Source organism: Malaya genurostris, chromosome 3 (genome assembly GCF_030247185.1).
Source record: "Malaya genurostris strain Urasoe2022 chromosome 3, Malgen_1.1, whole genome shotgun sequence".
In the NCBI taxonomy this organism is placed as follows: domain Eukaryota; kingdom Metazoa; phylum Arthropoda; class Insecta; order Diptera; family Culicidae; genus Malaya; species Malaya genurostris.
This window is the reverse complement of record NC_080572.1, coordinates 49,063,483-49,079,871: the sequence shown is the minus strand read 5'-3', so window position 1 is coordinate 49,079,871 and position 16,389 is coordinate 49,063,483. Positions and strand designations below refer to the sequence as shown.

Sequence of the window (16,389 nt, the reverse complement as noted above, 5' to 3'; positions counted from 1 at the left end):
TATTTGAGTTCTTTCATTGTTTGGCCTGTTTCTATCCGAAATTCCGACAATCCTCAGTTCGCACTACTTCATTCGTATCATAATTATTAGGTTTGCTATGGTTCAACTAAAAAACTGATATTTAGTTGTTTCGAGCTAACACTAACACGAGTTAAATAATAATTGTGTTTAGTCACATTTAATGAAAATGATATATGTATGATTATCATCATAACACAGCTTTATACTCAATCCATTTGCACGCCACCGTTTTGTTTGTAAGTGAATGGAGATTTTAGTATGCACACGAACCATTGACAAATTAAAAACATTTTTATGCGTAACATATTGAAGCACTCAATTGAAGTTAAATAAGGCAAATCCATCAACAAATCACCAAGATACAAGCGCTTCAAATTAGGTCCAAAAAATATATCGCCGATAGTTTTAAATTGGTCTGCTAGTAACCGGAGAATCAAAACAAACTGCTACTAGTATTCAATATACTGCAGTGAATACGGTATCAACACACCGCACACATATAAAAGCAACTATCCAGCGAGCGAATGGATGTAACTTTCAGTTTCGTTATCCATCACTACTCAAACAACGTTCCTCGCTGGAAGCCAGGGGTTTGTCGGTGACGTCACTTATACCGTTATATATCCAGAAGCAAAAGAGTCAGACATTTGATCTTCGAACTTGATCAATGACTCAACAGTAGTTTTCAAACGAGCCTAAGGTTGTTGAAATTGGTTCAGGCATCTTCGAGAAAATTGAGCGCGAAGAAAGCATTGCTTTTTGTCGGTTACGTCACTTATACCATCATATCTCCTGAACCAGAAGTCACAGCCATTTGATATTCAAACTTGATGATCGGCCTTTTTCCTCTGTTATTACTGCGCAGATGCTAAAAATACCTTTAAGTGTATCGAACTACCTTGATCAAAAAGTTCCCGGAATCACCACCGTGTGGCGCTTTCAGTCACCCGATTAGATTATTTATAGGTTGCCGCATCTGTCGTTGATTTTCAGCTTGATACCTGGACATGTTTAAAAGTTACGCGATCGTACGTGTCCTCGATTTTGTACAATTTTCAAAAAAGGAATTCAATTTGCAACAATGAGTTTGCAATTTTGCGTTAAAAACGATTTCAATAATGCGATGACATTGCAAATGTTAGAAAAGTGTTATTCTGAAGAAAACAGTCGATTATCATTGGCACGAACCGATTGCGTGAAGCACTTCGCCGAAAAAGACTAGATTTTTGGGCAAACAACTCGTGGATCTTGAACCACGATAACGCACCGTCACACAATGCCATCGTTATCCGAGAACATTTGGATAAAAACGAAACGAATATCATATAGCAACAACCGAATTTACCTAATTTGGCTCCCTGCGACTTTTCCTATTCGTTCGACTCAAGAAACCGCTTCGTGGAACGCGTTCCAGCAACGGAGATAAGGTTAAGGAAAAATCGCAGATGGCTCTGATGACCATACCGAAAACTGAATATAAAAAATGTTACGAGGATTGGATAAAGCGCTGGCACAAGTGTGTTGCAGTCGATGGGGAGTACTTTGAAGGGAACAATATCGGTTTTGACGAATAATCTTGTATTTTTAATTTTCTGAATAAATTCCGGGAGCTTTTTGATCAAGGTAGTATTTTGGAAGTGCAAATTTTAGCACTACGTTACATGGAAATGCACAGTTCAGCATTACGAATTGACCAGGTAGTTGTTTTTATTCAGCTACAACTCTCTCCCAAGAAAAGGGACGAACCAGCCTCCGGCTAAAAATCTCTTAAGCAAAAAAAAAAATGAACTAATCTTCTTCCAAGAAATAAAAAAAAGGCCCTTGGGAACGTTTCCGGAGGTGAAAGAGAAAGGCAATGAACAATTATTTTCTTTCCTCTCGGAAAATAATATATTACGTTGGCTCTGTTCTCAAAAAACCCTTGCTCGCGACAAAATCTGGACAGATTAAATTTATGAATGAAACAAATTTAAATAAGTTCAATATAAGATGCATTTTTACATATTTTATCAATATAAAAACAGGTATAGTATTCGCTCAAACTCGGTCGGGTCGATATCTCAGAGATGACTGGACCGATTTTCATGAAATGAAAGGTCTCCTCGTCACCCTGAACGTTATTGAATGTTTTTAAGATCGGATGTTTACTTTTAGAGTTACACAGAAGTTTATGTCAAAACATTCCGTTTTTTGACAATATCTGTCACAATTACCTTTGTAAACAAAATATGTTTCGAGACTTAGACTTAACACGCTATAGAATGTTAAAATCCGTCTATATTTAACGGAGATATCGATACTTATTTTGTGTAAGTGACTTTTCCCCGTATTCCAATAGTAGAAGTTCTGAGTGCTCTATGATAAAACGATGCTTGGGAGCGAAATGAAACACGATTTTGAATACTGTTGTATGCAATTGTTTCTAAACACTAAATGGACTGTGTACAGCATCCTATTTCATGACATGAAATAGCTTGCTGTGACAATATATATATAAACTATTCAATGAATTGTAAACAACTTTTTTATAATAGAATGTTTAGATTGAACATTTAGGGGTTTTTTGTTTTGTGCAAAAAAGCACATATTTAGTTTCAACTTTCTTTGCGTTTCGCCTTCGGCTCGTCAGTGCTTGAAGCAGTTCAAATTGAACTGCCATCTCGTGCCTAGCAGTTCAACTTAAACCGCTAAGCAGACGCAAAGTCCACACTACTTATGTGACCCTTTAAGGATATAACACTAGGTGCCATATCCTATCTGACGTCTCGGGCGTAAACGAATGACGACTGGCTACTGGTCGCCGCAGAGATTGAACATTTAGGGTTTTTTTGTTTTGTGCAAAAAAGCACATATTTAGTTTCAACTTTCTTTGCGTTTCGCCTTCGGCTCGTCAGTGCTTAAAGCAGTTCAAATTGAACTGCCATCTCGTGCCTAGCAGTTCAACTTAAACCGCTAAGCAGACGCAAAGTCCACACTACTTATGTGACCCTTTAAGGATATAACACTAGGTGCCATATTCTATCTGACGTCTCGGGCGTAAACGAATGACGACTGGCTACTGGTCGCCGCAGAGTTTGAACATTTAGGGGTTTTGAAACTAAATATGTGCTTTTTTGCACAAAACAAAAAACCCCTAAATGTTCAAACTCTGCGGCGACCAGTAGCCAGTCGTCATTCGTTTACGCCCGAGACGTCAGATAGAATATGGCACCTAGTGTTATATCCTTAAAGGGTCACATAAGTAGTGTGGACTTTGCGTCTGCTTAGCGGTTTAAGTTGAACTGCTAGGCACGAGATGGCAGTTCAATTTGAACTGCTTTAAGCACTGACGAGCCGAAGGCGAAACGCAAAGAAAGTTGATGTTTAGATTGTTAAGTATCGTAACAATTCAAATTAATAAATATTCTCATACATGTACAATTAAATGCACAGTTTGCTTATTGTTTAAAACACCACGTATACAATAAATTCAATTGTGAATCGTAGAAACAATATATTGAATCGTTGTTAAGATACAATAAAATGTATTGAAACCCACTGATCTGATTGTGAATCAATTGTTTCATACTGTAAAATCAATATTTTATTTGTTTTTACTGCACAGTTCGAAATAATCTTGTAATTTTATATCTTATAAGATGCACATAATCGTAGAGTCATATTTCACACAAATTTTTATTCGAGAACATGTAAAAATTATGTGATTTGAAAATTACATGGCTTGAATTCGAACGAAATAAAAAACAAAAGTTCGTTAACAGCATCGCGACTTGAACCGAGAAACATTAGATCACAAGCACATCGGTTACTCGACTGAACCACGGAGCTCATATCTGTTATGAATCTATATATATAAAAATGCAGAGATCATTCTTTGTAATCGCATCACGTAAGAACGGATGGACGGATTGAGATGCTTTTTTTTTTGTTTGATCAGTTTTTACCCCCACCGGGTTCGTACATCAATAAAATTAGGAAAACTTACCGGAAAAGTCGGAAAACCAATAAAGTTATTTTGTATGGACAATGGAATTTTCCACTGAAAAAGTCGCCAATGATTGCTAGATCTACAGTTGATGTTTGGCGCGCAAGGAGATGCTCAGTATTTCGCCGTTGAAGAAAAGAATACTAGATCTTTGGAAAATCGTTTGGCGCGCAACGAGTAGATTTGGGTGGAGATTTTACATGCATGATTGAAACACGTGCTTAATAGGGTATCAAAATAATTACTTGCCAAATGACTGTTTTAGCTATACCGTAAACAGAAACACAAGTTCTAATGTCATTTACCAGTAGATGTAGTTAGATGAATTATGTTGGCCATCGTGGGCGTGAGTTGAACAAATCAAATAATGTAACGATTTTTTTACGTATCAATGATAGGATTCTGCTGTTGAAATAATGAGTTCAGATTAAAATATTTTCCTTGCATTTAGCATGCTGACGTTTGTTCAGCCGATTCGAGTGAGTTTTCAAGAGTGGTTTACTTAAAAACGGATGGTATTCATGACATTTGTAAGCTGCTTAAGCCAAATCATTTCATTTTCCGAACTTTGGATTACTTGACGAATTACCATATGCAAATCGTGAATATCATATCTGAAGGAGAAATCGTGGCATGTAAGAACCATTAGTTGTGAGATCTGCTGTTTTATACATTGGCTTTAACGATAAGAAGAATACTGGTATAATCACTCCTCATGTTCACTCCGCTAGAACAGAATATTGATTCTCAGGACTGAATACTAAGCAAACCGATGTGGTGGCTCGACGAATGAGAGGCCTTTTGATACAATTCTTGAACGAATATAGCGTTCATGTTAAAGTTAATGGACAATTGTGTCCATTGTCAATTGTGTCAATAAAAGGGTAATTTGAACTTTCGAATGTCCAAGTATTTTTCATTTTATCTCTAATTCGTTAATCGAAAATTGATCCTGTCACTATCCTGCCACGAACATTCATCAAACACAGTAATATCACTAGCGGTGAAGTAGGTTATGGACAACCGTTCAAAATTAGTTTATTACTTTCGATAATCCCTAAGGATTTACTATTAAATTTTAAACGTCTTCAGTACAAATAAGTCTTAATATTCAATGATAAACAACAATCCCCGAGGGCTGCTTTTGGAAATTTGTGGGGTCAATTTAAAGTATTTATCTTGGTAATCTCTTTTTCATCCATCTGTTAATTTATTTATTTGTTTATTTAGGAGCAAGGGAAAAGCCTGCTGGAGCTGAGATTTTGGTTCTCCTTCTCCAGCAGGCATAAAACCTTCTCATCTTTTGTATCAACAAATAACATTTGACCAAATGATACATAACGAAATCTCAAATTACCCTTATTTAAACTACAAAGCTAACTAACAACTATTCATATTGATCAATTATCCTAATAAAACTAGCAGGAAAATATTTGGAGAAAAAGGTTTTTAATGGCGTTACGAGATAAATTGAAATTAAATCCATCAGAGCAAGTATTGAATACGCGACATATACTCGAAAACGGTTCAATGAACCCATAGTTAGTTCTAGCACGAGGAATTCTGAGAAAGGGATTAAACCGCAAATTACGCCAAAGAATATCAAAACTTAGCTGTTGTAGGAGATCTGCACAATCAATACGAGATTGGATTAAGTCCGCGACGAAAACAGCTTTTTGTGTATCACAGCGGACTGACAGCAAATCGAAGTGTATGAGCCTACAACGATTTTCGTAGCTTGGAAGATTCAATGGATCTCTCCAGGGCAGGCAACGCAAAGCAAAACGAATGAACTTGCACTGAACAGTTTCAATGCGTAGCTTATCTGTTTGGTAATATGGTGCCCAAACAACAACAGCATACTTGCGAACTAGAGTGCAATATAACGATTTCAGGCAGTATATGTTATTGAATTTTTTTTATTGAAACCTAGCATCTTTAATGCCTTAGAGAGGGTATATTCTATGTGATCTTTGAGACTAAGTTTTGAATCCAATAACACTCCTAGATCCTTAATTGATACCTCCCGTTTTAGTACAGCTTGCGAAATAGTGTAATCATACATGATCGTGGTTCGTTTACGAGAGAAGGAGATAACGGAGCATTTAGAGGCGTTCATAACCATTCTGTTGACGTTGCACCAGTTAGAAAATACATCCAACTGTGACTGCAAGAAATTTGAGTCTTTCAGATCTTTGATGAGATGAAACAGCTTGAAATCGTCGGCGAATGATAGCTTCATGCATTGCAATGCGAAATTTAGATCATTTAGATATAGCAGAAATATGAATGGTCCTAGATGGCTTTCCTGAGGAACGCCAGAGCTCACGATGAATGATGGAGTAACGCAGTCGCCAATTTTCAGATATGATTCAATCCAATCCATCATACCATATGTCAAACCTTTAGTTTGAGAGAGATCTACAATCTCTGTTCAATACACTGACTCGAAGGATGAGATGGCAATCGGTGCATTTGTTTAGTTTTTTGTATAAGAAAAGCATTGAACATATCCACAATAATTCTTGATGATATTTCTTTTTCGGGACGAAGTTAATGTGTTGGATATGAATTTGTCGTAAATCGTTTATTGTAAGCCAAGTAATCAGTAGAATAATGGAAAGAAACATTAACGTTTGACAACTCTGCTGTCTGAAAACACAAATTAAAAAAAATAATTGCAGGCGAGACGAAGTTCGACGGGTCAGCTAGTAATTGATACATATAAATCCAAACAGTGGCACATGGTAGCCGAGTGCAAATTACATTTGGAGCATGTAAAATTTTATGCAAGTGGAATATTGCGTCATTTGAAAAATTACGTAGTTGTGAATTGTATCGTTTGTAGAATTCTGTCGCCAGTAAAATTTATAATCTATGTGGATCTCTTATACGAAAACCATTAATTACAATTCTCTAAACGTTGGCAACACTTTTATACACATTCTGTCAAATTTTGACGCATATCGTACGATTAGTTTTTTTTGGCGTCTATACAAAGAAGTTGAAAAATTTTCGTGTGGCGATTTTTATAATGGATGAAAATTTAGAACAACGTGCGTGCATCAAATTTTGTGTTGCAAATGGATTTAAGTGTTCCGAAACGTTGAAAATGTTAGAAAAGGCCTTTGGTGAATCGTGTCTAGGAAAAACACAGGCATACGAGTGGTATAAACGCTTCAAAGGTGGTCGTATAAGCTTGGATCATGATGAGATCCCTGGCCGCCCAACAACATCTGTTACTGAAGAAAACATTGAATCGGCGAAGCAAATCGAGATGCGAAATCGTTCTGTACCGATTAGAGAGATTGCTGTGTTGTTGGGCATCTCTTATGGATCAGCCGTACACATTTTAATTGACGTTTTGGGTTTAAAACGCGTCGCTTCTCGGCTGGTGCTAAAAAAGCTGAATTTCATTCAAAAACAGCGTCGTGTGTGCGTTGGTTGTGTCACAGTTTTTGGCCAAAAACTCCACCAATATCATCAACCAAGCACCGTACTCTCCAGATATGGCCCCGTGTGACTTTTTACCCTTTCCCCGACTCAAATTGCCATTGCGGGGAACGCGTTTTGAGACCATAGAGACCATAAAAGAGAACTCGCTGCGTGAACTAAAGGCCATACCTTCGGCGGCCTATAAAATTTGTATGGAAAATTGGATCAAGCGTTGGCATGCATGTATTGCCGCAGGAGGAGAGTACTTTGAAGGCAATAATAAAGAAATTTATTAAAAATTGAAATTTTTTGTTTTTACCTTTTTACCTTTTTATCTATATATATAAAAATGCAGAGATCATTCTTTGTAATCGCATCACGTAAGAACGGATGGACGGATTGAGATGATTTTTTTTTGTTTGATCAGTTTTTACCCCCACCGGGTTCGTACATAAAAAAAATTAGGAAAACTTACCGGAAAAGTGGGAAAAACCAATAAAGTTATTTTGTATGGACAATGGAATTTTCCACTGAAAAAGTCGCCAATGATTGCTAGATCATCGATAGGTGTTTGATGCATAACGAGTTGCATATGTGTTTGGCCGTTGAAGAAAAGAATACTAGATCATTGAAAAAATCGTTTGGTACTGTAGAAGCTCTAAGGTCAAACTAAGAGATTTTCCTTGCCTTTTTTCTTTCTAATTATTTAGATTAGACTAAGCGCACACAGTAAGTGGTTATTAGATATCAATGTTCAAGATAATTACCATAAAGAATATTGAGACTGTCATTTCATATTGCATATTCTGTGAAGAATGATCGAACTGGTAAGATTAATATCAAATTAAAATTTAAGCGTCGTCTCCAAGCAATCAAAAGTTCCGCAGTACCTGAAAATATCCACTAAATGTTAGAGCTCTAAAGTACGCATGGTACGCTTTTTGATAACTTGAACGTAAAGAACAGATTCTGAGAAAACTTTCTCGCTGTTAAAAACTGTAAACACCGAATTATTTTTTTTACGGTGCAGTTTTACTGACTTTCAAACAGCTGAACACATTCGGTAATCCGTTCAGTAAAAGTTTGATTTGCTGAATGAGAGAGTAGAGTTCCACTGAACTTCGATCTGTCATAATTCTACTGACTTCTTCATCATTCAATACCGACGTTCGGCGAAATTTACAAAACAATCCCAACTCCTATGTAAACGTCTTGACCCGCAAAGTAATACTGTTTTTTGTAAATTTAGTTTTGTAGATCTGTGAAAGAAAGAAGCAATTTGGTTTTCAAAATATATCTCCATCCGTATAATTAATTTATTTGCGTGTGATGAATGAATTGAATTACATTTGCTCTCCAGAAATTATTTATACAAATAAAACGAATCAAATATCTTTCGGATGCTCAATGCATGTAAAAGTAAGATCACCCTTCATATTTTTAGAGTGCGGAATTAAAACAGTTGTAGAAGGCTTTTTGAATATATTCACTCAATGAAAACTTACCGCCAGGAATCAGTTTTATCTATTTTGTGAACAGCAATCAATTTGCACCATATTTTATGCTCTACAAATCTAGAAATGTTCCCATATTTACGTCCGAAAATGATGTTATTTGAAAGATCTGTATTTCTGCTGAATATTTTAGTTATGATTACTGGAATTCTTCATTATTTTTTATAAATTTTCCGAATATTGGTAAAACGTTGTCAACTGAGTTCGTCAAGAGACTTCACTGACTTTTCAGAGTTCACAGACCATGTCAGTAAAAGTATCGTAACTTTTACATAGGATTTTCCGATATTCAGTAGTTCCGTAGATAGATGACCGTAAGTTGAATAAATTTTAAGTATCTTTCAGTAAAAATAATATTTTACAGTCCGTTGCCGAAAAAATTATTACCGAACGCAAAAATATATTTTTTTTTGTGTATAAGAAACTGCTTCGAAGTTTGTTGTTCTGTCGGGCGAACATTAACGTATGAGTACCTGTTCCTAAAAAAAATGGACTGTTCAGAATAGAAATCTGTGAATTTGTTCAATTTTTGCTTTACAGAAGAATTTCATACTAATTTTTTGTGATATTTCCTGTTTTAGGCTAAAGCGAATGTGTGCCGAATTTCGTTGATAGTAGATTAAGTAGTTAGAAAGATAACGGAGAAAAACGTTACCCACATAGTCATAGGTTGACAATTCTGCTATCCATAACCATAAATTCGAACAATTAATTTTTGGGCGAGACGAAGTTCGACGGGTCAGCTAGTATATATATATAAAAAATAGGTATAGAATTCGCTCAAACTTTCGAAAAATTTTCCGAGGCCCGGAGGGCCGAATGTCATATACCAATCGATTCAACTCGACGAACTGAGCAAATGTCTGTGTGTGTGTGTGTGTATGTGTGTGTGTCTGTATGTGTGTTGTCAACTAAGAGGTCGAGATCTCAGAGATGGCTTGACCGATTTTGATCAAACTAGTCGCAAATGAAAGGTCTCCCCGTCACCCAAAACGCTATTGAATGGTTTTGAGATCGGATGTTTACTTTTTGAGTTATACGAAGTTTTATGTCAAAATTTTCAGTTTTTTGACAGTATCTGTCACATTTGACCTTGAAAACGGAATATGTTTCCAGACTTAGATTTCGCTCGGTAATACCTATCCAACAAGCCATAGATTGTTAAAATCCGTCCATTTTTAACGGAGATATCGATATTTTTGTGTAAGCCTTATTCCAGTAGAAGGAATTTTGAGCGCTGTATGAAAAAGCAATGCTTGGGAGCAAAATGAAACACGATTTTTTATACTGTTAAATATAATTGTTTCTAAGTACCAAAAAGACTGTGTACAGCATCCTTTTTTATGACAATTTGCCTCGGACCAATTTTAGCACGGTTCATTTTTGGCAACATAATCTTTCGAATATGGCATATGTAAACCAGATGATACCAGCATTATCGAGTTGGAAGTAATTCCATAATTATATTGATTTAAACTATTTACAGCAATAAATGCTGGAAGAACATGACTTCCATATACCATACGACTCAGTTCGTCGAGATCAGCAAATGCGTGTGTGACAAATAATTTCACTCATTTTTCTCGGAGATGGTTAAACCGTTTTCTACAAACTCAGATTCATATGAAAAGTCGTATACTCCCAAACAAGGTTCCTGAATTACGTTTGGATCCGACTTATGATTGCGGAACCACAGGATGATATGTGAAACGAAATTAAAATAATGCAATTAATTTTTCTCGTAGATGGCTGAACCGATCTAAGATTCAAATGAAATCTAAGAATCATCTATGATTCAAATGAGAGGTCCTCAAATTCTATAAAACCTCTTACTTTTTAGTCAGATCCGACTTCCGGTTTAGAAAATGCAGAGTGATTAGTATAAAAATGTTCATTTCACATAAATTAATCAGGTTTATCGGGTTTGCAGATTTGGATAGTCGATTACCAAATAAATTTATTTCAGTTTGAGCGGTATTCGTTTTTGGATTCGGAATGTACCCCCAAATTTTAATTCGCACTACAATTTCTCAAAGATGTCTACACACTCCTCAGGTGAATTTAACTGATTTCGGCTACACCGATTTTAGAATTCCGATTCCAGTATCGAATCGATTCTCAAAGCTCAATCATTTTCTCAAAAAGACCAAATCGAACTTCAAAAACAAATATTACAGGACTTAAGGTCCCATACAAAATCGGTGAATTTTATCCGATTCTGGAATTACAGATGATGAGTTTCATGTAAATTGTTTGGCGTAATAATTTATGGCCATTCTAATCATTTTGGGCTATGCTAATTCCTGAATACCGGCTCTGGAAGTACCATAAATAAGGACGAAAAACTCTAAAGTGGAACTTACTTCGACATCTCATGGAATGTTCAATCGATTGTCACACGCTAAGATTGAAATTCGATATGTTTTGCAGTTTCGGCATTACAGGGTAATGAGTGATCTCAATTTGCCGTTTAAAACGACGATAATTAAAATAATGTCATGAGAACTAAAACACCGAAGAATATCGATGCAAAAACACATGCGTATTGATAAAAAAAGGTATCATCTCACTGCTAGGTGGATTAATCACGTTTTTAATAAAATTCCGGTTCTTTTTTGATCATAAGGTATATTGTTTGAATCTTTCGTCGAAGCAACTTATTTTGCTTTAATGAACAACTATTATTCTGTTGTTTTAAACTAGATTTTTTTTGTAGCCAGATTTGCCAACCGATATAAGGTGATTAGGGCATACCACAAACGAATTTCCAGACATGACAGTCACGATCTTTTTTGGCGCACATCTACGGTCCTCCGTGAAACTGGCACCAATGGTGATAAATTGGTTGCACTGCTGAGTTTCCATCATACATCCATAATGCAAATGCCAAACCGTGAGAACCCTTTCGATTCGGTAGCTCATTTGTATATATTGAGATTTTATGGCACACTTTGGTGGAAATGATAACAATGCTATTAACTTCGCGCTCCGCCAAGCGGTGAGTGAAGTCATTTCAGAAGGTACCGGGAACGAACCACATTTTTTTTAAATATTTATAAGCACGTACATGTCTTTATTATTTATCTTTGGGCATACCTCGCGAACGTTACACACTCAGGCAAAAAATATATGGAATTTCATAATGATTTCGCATGGTTTTCAGCCACAAGAATATCGTATGCGAATTATAAGACCGCCTTATGAAGTCTCGAAAACTGAAATTCCAATAAAAAGCCTTATTAAATTCATATGAAATTTTTAGAAACATTGCTAGACACTTCTATGACAAACATAACTTTTCTCATATATTGTGGAATTCATATAATAGTGATAGATGAGATGTATATTGCAGAGGTATATTTTTCATATTAATCTTATGAAATGCTGATTTTAGTGGTTGTTGATGCATCATAAGATTTGCATTATGATTTTCATCATTCATTTTGCCTGAGTGCAGAATATAATATTCATTGCTCTACTTTCAAGTACACAACAATCGGTATAATCTTGAGAACAGGAACCCAAATTATGAAATTATGTTCAATAAACTTTAAAAATCTATAACTTAAAACCCGAGTAATGAGCATTAATTTGTAGCTTACAAGAGGGCCTATATGCTCTATTCCCATGTTTGCTCTATTCCCATGTTTGATGCATGAAATGGATGCAAATCTGTGAAAATATGGTGAATCTTAAAAATGTGTCAGTTTTCGGAAATAACTCGTAAAAATTGGAGAAATTTGAATATGTATATCACTTCTCTAAAAAATCGGATAATATGGTATCCCTGAACGTAGCCGGTGCTACCAGGCAGTCAAATCGTTTCCATTTTGTTCCTTCGCAGTGCAGAGACTAGAGTTGCCAGGTCATTTTTTCAGAAATCTGTATCAGGTTCAAAAATCTTTCTGTACCACGTCTGTACCAGAATCTTTATCATATATGCACTAGGAAATTGTGACTGGGGTTGATTTAAGTAAGCGAAAAAGGTCCTACCATCACATTTTGTCATGCCATCCCAAGACAAATCCGAAAATCGGTATTTATCTGTATGAACTGTGAATTTTGGTATTTTTGAAGAACGTATTTGAATTACGGTATAGAGGTAAATTGGTAATCTGGCAACGTAAACGAATGACGGTAAGCAGTGCTGTCATCTGTTTTTTTTCCAAAAAACTGTATTTGGCGGAAAAATTTATCTGTACAATAACTTTCTCGAAAAATCAAACATCGATTTAGTGCGACCAAAAAAAAAAGGTCGCTCGACCTGGTGTGCCCCTATGGATTCCAACACAAAAACTGAAAATCGGTATTTGATGAAAATTGAAATATCGTTATTTTGAGAGAGCATATCTGTATTCCGGTATCGAGTCAAAAAATCGGTATAAATACCGAGAAATCGGTATAGTTGGCAGCGCTGACGGTAAGTAAACACTAAACAGTTATTCGTTGAACGTTGTTATCTTCTAAGACGTTATCATTTGTTATGATAAACGAATGTACGGTGTACATATTTCGTTTGCCAAACTTCGGTGTCGTCGCTCCGTCGTTCAGTAATTATGTGGAAATATGTCTTCAAAGTTGCCACTGAATCGGTCTGCCGATAGCATTAGCTCAAAACCCTCGGTGGATGCTGTTTCTGTACTAATGATAGTCGTAGTTGCTCTTTTTTGGGGAGCAACCAATCCTTTTATTCGACGGGGAAGTCTTGGCTATAACAGTTTGCAGGCGTCATCCAAACTTGGTCAAATTTGGCTGGAGCTGCGGTTTTTAGTTTCACGCTGGCAGGTAAACGTTCCAATAGTTGATCAATAATTTTCTTCTAACTTCTTGATTCCCCCTTTTTCTAGTACCTTCTCCCATTGGTGTTGAATCAATTCGGTAGCATCGTGTACGTATTTGCCCTACAACGGACCGAGTTGTCGTTGGTAGTGCCTGTTGCCAACTCGCTAACATTTGTTTTTACGGCTATTACGGCGTGGTTGTTAGGAGAACAAGCTGCTAGTTGGAGTAAGTGGAGATTATCGTGAACGTCTGTATCTGAAACTAGTTTAAACAACGATTCTTTTTCTACAGGAACCTACACTGGAATGCTACTTGTCATAACAGGAACGGTAATTTGTAGTGTGGAAAAAATGATGTGATAGTCGTCAAGTTTATTGAATAATAAAATTAGATTACAACATCGGCGTCGGCATTTTAATATATTATAGTTCAAATTTAAGGGCCGATCTCAGGAATTTCGGATAATTAGTCAGCACTCGAGAAATATCCAACGTATAATAGACCCGCTCTGGTCCTATTTTGCGCTATTTATAATCCATTGCTTGACTTCTCAAGTATTACACTTTACAAGTGGAGAACCCATAGTATAGGTATATTATAAGATTGTTAACATTACATTTAATCGTAAATAATACATAATTAGTATAATTCAATCGAACCGGTACGCAATAGGTTTCAATAGCGGCCATTACACGAGACAATGTTATTGACAATACTTTTGATCGTGTTATGGAAACTTCATCGGATTGACGAAAATATTGTCAAAAAATCAAAGCTGCTCATCAATCCGACAATACTATCTCTCCAGAGAGAAACTGTTAATAATGTGCAATGACTTTAAAAACGTGCTTAATCCACCTACCCACTTGTACGCGGCGGGCAGATTTCCCCCCAGACGGCTGGCTATGTCTGCCAGCCATTTTCGCCGGAATTCTGCAATTCCGGAAATCGGCAAAGTCTGGCAACAATGCAAAAACCGTTTCCGGCAGAGAATGTCGCCTAGCGGTTATTAACGGTTCTTTTCTGTCGGATTCTTGCCATACAAGATGGGCAGAACCGTTTTGAATCGGTTCTACATTTTAAGCGTCTTGGTTTTATTTTTTAAATAAAAGATACATATGAAAGCAACAAGTTATTGCCCTTCATATATACTTATCATGGAAAATGTTATTACTAGAGTGACTATAATCAGAGTGGCGACAGCTGTTCGTTTGGAATGACAGCTACCAGTTCCAAACGAGCAAAAGACCTGTCAATTCAATGTAAAGCTATTGGAATGTTTTGAATTGTTGCCAACATTACGGATGAGATGTCGTCACTCTGGTTATAGGCACTCTAGTTATTACCAATAACATTACTTTCTCACTACCAAACATACCCATATTTAAATCTCATTTACCTCGTCTCAAGATTCGTTTTTTGTACGTATATGCGGGATTGACGAATATCGAATGAAGTCGAATGAAAAGAAAAAAGAAAGAGAAGGGAAATAAACAAGACACATACGGCGAGATAATGACGCAATTTCGCCTGGACAATTTTGACAGCAGCCGGAATGCAGCCAGCCTTCTGACGGTTGCCAGAATTCCTCACAAGCGGGTAGAAGTGAGATGATACCTTTTTTTATCAGTCCACATGTGCTCTTTGCATAAATATTTTTCAGTGTTTTCAGTTTTCATGAAATTATTTTATTGACCGTTGTTTTAAATGAAAGTTAGAGCCCTGTAATTTCGGAATTGCAAGTCGGATCGAAAATAGAATTTGCATGAAATCATGTGACAATCGATTGAGCATTTAGAGTCTTTGGCCATTATTCATGGTACTTTCAACACCGGTATTTAGGGACCAGCAGAACCCAAAATTGTTTATATGGTGATGAGTTATTGTGACGAATAAATTGGAATAGTTATGAGCCCAACTTTGAAAATCTTTTGGATATCGTAATCTTTTATGACGGGTAAAATTAAAAAAAACTCTTCACCATTTTATGTCGGAATCGGATAAAATTTACCAAATTTGGATTTTTGTTTATGAAATTTGGCCTTCTTTGAGAAAACGTTTGAGTCCCTCTATTTCAAATACCGGAACCGGAATTCGAAAATCGGTGTAGCCGAAATCAGTTAAATTCGTCTATGGGATTGTAAATCATTTCATTTGATTCGAAATTTTTGAAAATTAGTGCAGACATCTTTGAGAAATCGTAGTGCGTTCTAAATTGAATTTTCAGGTTCCTTCCAGGATCGAAAACCGAATACCGTCAAAATTGAAATAAGTTTATTCATCGGTAATCGGTTATCAAAATCTGCAAGTCCTGATAAACCTGATTGATTTATGAGAATTTGATATTTTTACTGTATCTCTTGAACCGAAAAACATAAATATGGTGCATAAAAACATAGATGTTGTCGCGATAAAAATGAAGTGAATGTTATTTTCGTAAAGATAACTCGATTTTTATGTACGCACCATTGTTTCTGCTCCAGTAACCATTGTTTCTGCTCCAGGTAACCAGAGATGCCAAGTAAAAAAATCAATTATCTGCAGACAGGGTTTCAAAAGTCTGTAAATGTAAAAAAAAATCTGCAGTCAGCAAGTATGCCTTGCTGGCAGTTTCTCTATAAAGTATGACACGCAAAAGTCTGCAAAAATCAA

At 36.1% G+C, this 16,389-nt stretch overlaps 1 protein-coding gene across 1 annotated transcript; it reads left to right on the top strand.

The window, feature by feature from the left end:
- The first annotated feature begins 13,363 nt into the window (after positions 1–13,363).
- LOC131436022 (transmembrane protein 234 homolog) lies at positions 13,364–14,881 on the top strand. Its single transcript, XM_058604441.1, has 3 exons — positions 13,364–13,740; positions 13,803–13,962; positions 14,029–14,881. The coding sequence occupies exons 1-3, from the start codon at positions 13,522–13,524 to the stop codon at positions 14,094–14,096; spliced, it is 447 nt and encodes a 148-aa protein (XP_058460424.1). The 5' UTR covers positions 13,364–13,521; the 3' UTR covers positions 14,097–14,881.
- Positions 14,882–16,389: the final 1,508 nt, after the last annotated feature.

Bases quoted from the DNA above. Each gene is read 5' to 3' on its own strand.
- LOC131436022 (XM_058604441.1), top strand. From the start codon at position 13,522: ATGTCTTCAAAGTTGCCACTGAATCGGTCTGCCGATAGCATTAGCTCA. The intron at 13,741-13,802 runs GTAAACGTTCCA...CCCTTTTTCTAG, and splicing joins TTTTAGTTTCACGCTGGCAG to TACCTTCTCCCATTGGTGTT. The intron at 13,963-14,028 runs GTAAGTGGAGAT...CTTTTTCTACAG, and splicing joins AGAACAAGCTGCTAGTTGGA to GAACCTACACTGGAATGCTA.